Source organism: Eimeria acervulina, genomic scaffold (assembly GCF_000499425.1).
Source record: "Eimeria acervulina Houghton genomic scaffold, Eah_scaff355, whole genome shotgun sequence".
NCBI lineage: Eukaryota > Apicomplexa > Conoidasida > Eucoccidiorida > Eimeriidae > Eimeria > Eimeria acervulina.
In genome coordinates this window covers 3,223-11,081 of record NW_013547361.1, presented here as the reverse complement: position 1 = coordinate 11,081, position 7,859 = coordinate 3,223, and the positions used below count along the sequence as shown (strand labels likewise).

The window sequence follows — 7,859 nt, the reverse complement described above, 5'->3', positions numbered from 1 at the left end:
GCTGCTGCTGCTGCTGCTGTTGCTGCTGCTATCTTCACTGTGTGTGGGCTCTTCGGCTGCTCCAGTCGCAGCCTTTTAATATCGGGGCCACAAATGCTTCCGTTGCTGCAGCTGCGTATGCGCTGCACCCCCAGCAGCGCCGCATGCAGCAGCAGCAGCAGCAGCAGCAGCAGCAACAGCAGCAGCAACAGCAGCAGCAGCACAAACGGAAGCGCCTAGCGCCTACAAGATGGAACAAGATACTAACATTGGGCTTCCGGGCCAGCCGAAGCAAACGACCCCAGAGAGTGAGATGCAGCGGCAGCAGCAACTAGCAGCTGCTGCTGCGCTGCATCAGCATCAAACTGTGCAGCAGCAGCAGCAGCAGCAGCAGCAGCAACTGCTCCTGCAGCAGCAACTCCAGCTTGGCTCAGGTGATGTTCCTACTGCTGCAGCTACCTTCGCAAGTGACCCTATCCCGCAGCTTCATGCTCTTCAGCAGCAGCAACTACTGCAACAACAGCAGCTGCTGCAGCAGCAACAACTGCTGCAGCACCAATTGCAGGTGCAGCAGCACCAGCAGCAGATGCAGCTGGAGCAGCAAGCTCCCCTTATTCAAGGAGGAGTGCAGCTTCGCATAGAGCCGCTGCCGTGGGGCGACCCCCAAGGTGTACGGCAACAGCTACAGCAGCAGCAGCAGCAGCAACTACACCAACAGCAGCTGCAGCAGCAGCTAGAGCAGCAGATGCACCAGCAGCAACTGCAGCAACAAATGCAGCAGCAACATGTGCAGCAGCAGCAACAGCTTCAACAGCAAGTGCTGTGCAGTGCTACAGCGCAAGGCGTCTTGGCGAGTCTTACCGAGCCTGGCCTGCAGCAGCTGCAGCAGCAGCAGCAACAGCAGCAGCAGCAACAGCAGCAGCAGCAACAGCAGCAGTTGCTGCTGCAACCTGTGACAGGGGTGCAGCCAACACAGCAGTTGCACCTTCACCAGGACAGCCTCACAGTGCAGCAGCAGCAGCCGCTGCAGCAGCAGCAGCAACTGCAGCAGCAGCAACTGCAGCAGTTGCAGCTGCAGCAGCAGCAGCAGCTGCAGCAGCAGCCACTGACCCCGTTGCCGCAACAGCAGCTGCATCTGCGTACAGCCATACGGGAAAGGCAAGAGCAGGAGCAGCAGCGGCAGCAGCACCTGCAGCAGCAGCAGCTGCTGCTGCTGCAGCACCAGGATGCCCGCATCAGGCTGCAGCAGCTGCGGCAGGAACAGGCGCAGCCAGAGGAAGCAGCAGCAACAGCAGCAGCAGCAGAAGATGAGCCCTTTGCTTCTTCTCCTCCGGCCTTTCGCCGATCCTCCTATTGCCCTTCTCTTGGTTACCGCAGCAAAAGCAGCAGCAGCAGCAGCAGCAGTGGGTTGGGCCTAGACTACCCCTTGCTGCAGCGCAACAGCAGATGCGCCCACTGTGGCGGCGGCAGCAGCAACAGCAGCAGCACTTGCAGCTTCTGCAACAACGTGAGGCCTGCATGCAGGAGAGAGTGGAGCGCCAGCTTCCTGAGCAGCGCGGGGCTGCGGCAGCAACTGCAGCAGCAGCGGCAGCAGCAACTCCTTCACCAAACAGAGCAGCAGGGGCAGCAGCAATCCCAGCAGCAAACAGAGCAGCAGCTGCAAGAGCCGCAGCAACCGCTGCAGCCGCTGCACCAAGTGACAGCACCACCGCAAGCGACAGAACGACAACAGCAGCAGCAGCAGCAACAGCTGCAGCCGCAGCAGCCACTGCAGGAGCAGCTTGTGCTGCAGCCTGCGTTGCCGCCGCCGCCGCCGCCGCCGCCGCCGCCGCCGCCGCCGCCACAGCAGCAGCAACAGCAGGGATTGTCGATGCAGCAAGCAGCTCAAAAGACATGTTTGCTGCATCAGTCTCCTCATGCGACTCCTTTGCGGCCAGGTACCCCTCAACCCCAACAAGGGCCCATAGCTGCGCCTGTGCAGCAGCAGCAACTGCAGCAGCCTCAGCAGCCTCAGCAGCCGCCGCAGCAGCAGCAACCGCAGCAACCGCAGCAGCAGCAACCGCAGCAGCAGCAACCGCAGCAGCAGCAACCGCAACAGCAGCAACTGCAACAGCAGCAACCGCAGCAGCAACCGCAGCAGCGGCAACTGCAGCAACCGCAGCAGCAACCGCAGCAGCAGAAGCAACTGCAACAGCAGCAACCGCAGCAGCAGCAGCAGCCGCAGCAGCAGCAACCGCAGCAGCAGCAGCAACTGCAGCAGCAACTGCAGCAGCCGCAGCAGCAACTGCAGCAGCAACAGCCGCAGCAGCAGCAGCAACTGCAGCAGCAACCGCAGCAGCAACAACCGCAGCAGCAGCAACAGCAGCAGCAGCAGCAGCGGCATGATATTGGGGTACAGGTCACATCCTCTGTAACCGTCGTTGATTCCACTGCTGCTGCTGCTGCTTCTCAAGGGGCCCCCCTCCCTTCAGCTATCGGGGCTCCTATGCTTGCACCTGTGGGGGCCCCATTAGGAGCGTCAGCAGTAGCCGGAGCAGCAGCAACCGCAGCAGCAGCAACCGCAGCAGCAGCAGCTGGGGGGCCCCCTGTAGCTGGAGCTGCGAGGGGCCCCCCTAAAGCTGCGGCGGGGCCCCCTGCTTTGTCTGCAGTGTGGGAGGGGGCCTCCCCCCCACCAGAAGCTGCAGGGGGCCCCCCTGCTGCTGCTGCTGGGGGCCCCCCCGCTGCTGCTGCTGCTGCTGCGGGGGGGCTCTCAGGGTCTGAGAAGGGGGCCCCCCTCAGTGCAGAAGTGAGGGGCCCCTTTGAATCATCCAGGCGGTTGTCTGTCCCTTTAATTGCTGGTCTTGTTAGCAGTGAGATCAGCAGCAGCAGCAGCAGCAGCAGTAGCAGCAGCAGCAGCAGGACCAGCAGCAGCGGCAGCAGCGGCAGCACCGGCGGCTCCTTTGAGGGCCCCTCTGCCTTCTTCGGCATAGGGGTACTGGAGGCAGCAGCAGCAGCAGTAGAAGCAGCAGAAGCAGCTGATGCAGCAGCAGCAGCAGCAGCAGCAGCCGCCGCAGGACCAGCAGAGAGCAGCCGCTACAGCACTCGCAGCGGTAGCACAGCAACAAACCTGAGCAGCGGAGGAGGACAAGCTAGCAGCAGCAGCTGCCCGACCACGCAGCAATTAGCAGCAGCACCACCACCAGCTGCTGCTGCTGCTGCTGCTGCACCAGCAGCTGATGCTGTAACAGCAAAACAACCCCCCGCAGCAGCAGCACCCCAGGGAATGCCTAGCATGAAGATGCCCTCGGACGACATTGCCTTGCAGACACGCCTGCAGCAGCAGCAACATCAGCAGCAGCAGCAACAGCAGCTGCAGCTACAGCAACAGCAACAGCAACAGCAGCAGCAGCAGCATACACTTCCAGCCGCGTCTGACCATACCACCTTCGGCGTACCCTCAACCTTGCTGCCAGGCCCAGCAGCAGCAGCAGCTGCTGCTGCTGCCCCGGCCGAAGCACCAGAGGTAGCTGCTGCTGCTGCTGCTGCTGCTGCTGCACAGACGCAACAGCAGGTGCAGCAGCAGCAGCAGCAGGAGCAGCAGCGGGTTCAGCCTTCAGTTGCACCACTGAAGCCGCGAAGGGAGACAGAAACGGGCATGCAGCAGCAGCAGCAGCCTGAAGTGGGGGCCCCTGCCCGAGTTGCTGCTGCACGTGCTGCAAGTGCTTGCCCATCAACAACAGCAGCAGCAGCGACAGCAGCAGCACCAAGGGCAGCAACAGAGACACCGGTTCGCGCTCGTACACCTGTAGACTCCTTTACGCAACATCAGGGTATTCCGTCGTGGCAGCAGCAGCAGCAGCAGCAGCAGCAGCAACAGCAACCGCTGTCGTTGTTGGAGCAACCGCAACAGCAACTCACCGTGCAGCAGCCAGAACAGGGCCTGCAGCAACAGCAGCAGCAGTACGAAGAACAGCTGCCGCCGACGGATACAGGAATGGGGCAGCAGCAGCAGCAGCAGCAACAGCAACAGCAGCAGCAGCAACAGCAGCAGCAGCAACAACAACAGGTGCGGGAGCAGCTGCAGCATCATCACCAATGTGAACAGCAGCTGCAGAAACGCCACCATGAGCATCAGCAGCAACAGCAGCAGCATCAGCATGCCCAGCAGCAGCAGCACCATCAACTGCAATCACAGCAGCAGCAGCAGCAGCAGGAGCAGCAGCAGCACATTTGTACAACGCAGTCCGCTCCGCAGCAGCAGCAGCAGCAGCAGGAACACGGCAATGATGAACAACAGCAACAACAGGAGGCTTTGGTGCAGCAGGAACTGCTGCACCAGCAAACATATCAACACCAATTGCTGCAGCAACTGCAGCAGCAGCAGCAGCAGCTGGAACAGCAGCAGATGCAGCAGCTTCACCTTGAACAGCAGCAGATGCATCAGCAGCAGGTGCAACAAGAGGTACGCCAACATCTTCTCCATCAACTCACGACCCAGCAGCAGAATGCACAGCAATCATTACAGCTGCAGCAGCAGCCCGTTGCTGCAGCAGCAGCAGCAACAACATATTACCAGCAGCAGATTGAGGCGCATCACGTCCTAGTTGTTGCGGAGCAAGAACAGCAGCTCCAAGCTCAGCTTCAGCACGAGATGCTTGCCCTACAGCAGCAGCAGCAGCAGCAGCAGCAGGTTGCAGCTGATACGCTGGCCCAGCAGGTCTTATTTGAAGAGGCTTTGCTGCCGCTGCAGCAGCGGCAGCTGCCCTTGCAGCAGCAGCAGCAGCTGCCGCTGCAGCAGCAGCAGCTGCTGCTGCAGCACAGTTTGAGTGAGCATGTCTGGCATGTGCGCTTCGAAGGTGGAGAACAGCAGCAGCATTTGCAACAGCTGCAGCAGCAGCAGCAGCAACTAGAACAGCAACAGCAGCAGCTACAGCAGCAGCACCAACAACTACAGCAGCAGCAGCAGCTAGAACAGCAACAGCAGCTGCTGCTGCAGCAGCAACAGCAGCTAGAGCAACAGATACAGCAGCAGCAGCAGCTAGAGCAGCAGCAGCTAGAGCAGCAGCAGATACAGCAGCAGCAGCAGCAGCTAGAGCAGCAGCAGCAGCAGCATTACGATTTGGCCCAGCTGCAGGTGATGGCCGACGTGTGGCTGCAGAAGAGACTGCAAGGGTCTCAGGATCCATTCGATGTCTTCTTGCAGGAGCATGCTGCAGCAGCAGCAGCAACAGCAGCAGGTGCTGCAGCAGCGAGAACAGCAGCAACAGCAACCATGACAGCGGCGGGAGCTTCTGCTGCCTCGACAGCAGCAGCAGCTGCTGCTGCTGCATATGCTGCTGGACAGATGGGCCTCACTGCAAGTCTCTCCGGAAGCAACGCGCTGCTAAGCGAAGGCCAGTCAGTAATTTCAGTCCCCAGCAGCAGCAGCAGCAGCAACAGCAGCAGTAGCAGCAGCAGCAGCAGCAGCAGCAGCAGCAGCAGTGGCAGCGTTCCCTGGGCCGTTGGAGAGCAATCGGGTTTTTCTTTGGAGAGGCCCCAGTGGCATCCGATAGCTGAAGGGGGGGAGGAAGCGAGGAGGAGCAGCACTAGCAGCAGCAGCAGCAGCAGCAGCAGGCGAAGAAGCAGCAGCAGCAGGAGCAGGAGAGAAAAGCGACGTCTTCGTAGGCATGTATCTCCGAGCCCTCATGATGTCTCTGATATACGCATAAGAGGAAGATCTCCTAGCAGCAGGAGCAGCAGCAGTAGGAGCAGCAGCAGTAGGAGCAGCAGGAGCACAAGCAGCAGCAGGAGCAGCAGCAGCACGAGCAGCAGCAGCAGCATCAGCAGTATCCCTAGTGAAATGAATGATATGTTTGGGGGCTTACGTTTAGTAATAGTAGCAAATCGCTTGCCTTTAAGCGTAGAGATAAAGAGAAATGAAGGCTTAACATACACTCAAAGCGGAGGAGGTCTTGTCTCAGGCCTCCGAGGTATAAGACATTTAAACTGTCTCTGGGTAGGCTGGGCTGGAGCAGAGGCCCCCCCTTTGCTGCGGCCTCGTTTAACAGCAGAGTATAAGAAAAAGAATTGTTTTCCTGTCTTCTTAGACCAGCAAACAATTGACGCCTATTATAACGGATTCTGTAATAATGTACTCTGGCCTCTTCTTCATTATTTACCTCCGCCTTTAGATGTTGATGCAGGTGAAGAGCAAAGCCTCCTTCAGTGGAGAGCCTACGTGCATGCAAATGAACTCTTCTGTGAAGCCCTATGCGAGGTATTTCATTATACGCACTTCAATATACCTGCATGCATGCACGCATGCATGTGTCTCGTTTAGTATGTGTATGCATGCATGCATGCATGAATGCATCCATGTGCCTCCCTTATTATATGCATGCAAGCATCCGTGTGTCTCCTTTAGTATATGCATCCATGCATGCATGTGTCTCCTTTAGTATATGCATGCATGCATACATGTGTCTCCTTTTGTATATGCATGCACGCATCCGTGTGTCTCCTTCAATATATGCATGCATGTACTCATGTGTCTCCTTCAGTATATGCATGCATGCACGCATGTGTCTCCTTTAGTATATGCATGCATGCATGCATGCATGCGTCTCCTATAGTACATGCATACATGTACGCATGCACGAAAGGAGACACATAGTTCATTAAGGAGGAGACAGACAGAGAGACGAAGAAGGAGAGACAGAGTCAGAGAATCAAAGAGACAGAGACAGAGACAGAGACAGAGACAGACGGAGACAAAAGGGGGTAGACAGACACACAGAGGAGACAGACAGACGCAGAAGGAGACAGAGAGAGAGACCCTAGAGGAGACAGAGAGAGGCATCAAATGAGACGAAGAGACAGCAATGGAGACAGACAGCAACTTAAAGAAATCTTAGCTCTACTCACATGTCTCCTTTCGTTTGCATGCAGCAGAACCCCTCTCGTGTTTGTAGTGTCTCTGTCTCTCTCTCTGTCTCCCCTGTCTCCTTTGCTGTCTCTCTGTCTCTTGTTGGGTGTATCTGTCTCGTTTTGCTTCGAGTTAATTATCTTTTTTATCTTTTTTCTTTTTCTTCTCTCCTTTATTGTTTGTCTCCTTTATTTCTTTTATTATCTCTTTTATTATTTGCTTCTCAGTTCTTTTCATTTGTGTCTCTGTCTCTCTCCTCCTCACATCTTAACCCTGCCCATTTGCATCTTTATCTACATCTGTTTCTGCTTCTGCTGCTGCTGCTTCTGCTGCTGCTGCTTCTTCTGCTGCTGCTTCTTCTGCTGCTGCTTCTTCTGCTGCTGCTTCTGCTTCTGCTGCTGCTGCTGCTTCTGCTTCTTCTGCTGCATCTGCTTCTGCTTCTGCTTCTACTTCTTCTGCTTCTGCTGCTGCTCTCCCTGTTACTGCTGCTGCTGCTGGTGTTGCTGCTGCTGTTGCTGCTGCTGCTGCTGCACTTTGAAGGTGTTGCGGCCTGGAGACCTGGTTTGGATACACGATTATCATTTGATGCTGCTTCCGAAGCTGCTGCGAGAGAGATGGGGCAGCGGAGGCTACGATTTATTAATAGGATGGTTCTTGCATACACCCTTTCCTTCAAGCGAATTGTTTAGATTGCTTCCTTATAGGACAGAGTTATTAATAGGTTTATTAAGTGCGAATCTCCTTGGGTTTCATGTTGAATCCTATAGGAGACACTTCTTCTCTGCATGCGTTCAAACTTTGGGGCTTGAAGTTACTGATAGAGGCGTACTTGCTGCACCTGTTGGTGGAGTCTATGCACACTGCATATCTATTCCTATTGGTATTGACAGCAAACAATTTATTGATGATGCAGCATCACAGCAGGTGCAGGAAGCAGCAGCTAAACTTCGTAGAGAGATGGGAGACAGACGCGTACGCATACTCTTCTTCCCGCTGC

General features: G+C 56.7%; 2 protein-coding genes across 2 annotated transcripts; one reads left to right on the top strand and one right to left on the bottom strand.

The window, feature by feature from the left end:
* Positions 1 to 229: 229 nt before the first annotated feature.
* EAH_00034600 (hypothetical protein) lies at positions 230 to 6,277 on the top strand (the record flags this gene model as incomplete). The annotated part of the gene is made up of 1 exon (XM_013392165.1): positions 230 to 6,277. One exon carries the CDS (start codon positions 230 to 232, stop codon positions 6,275 to 6,277), a length of 6,048 nt encoding a protein of 2,015 aa, XP_013247619.1.
* Positions 6,278 to 7,129: 852 nt separating this feature from the next.
* On the bottom strand, positions 7,130 to 7,444 carry EAH_00034590 (hypothetical protein; the record flags this gene model as incomplete). The annotated part of the gene is made up of 1 exon (XM_013392164.1): positions 7,130 to 7,444. One exon carries the CDS (start codon positions 7,442 to 7,444, stop codon positions 7,130 to 7,132), a length of 315 nt encoding a protein of 104 aa, XP_013247618.1.
* Positions 7,445 to 7,859: the final 415 nt, after the last annotated feature.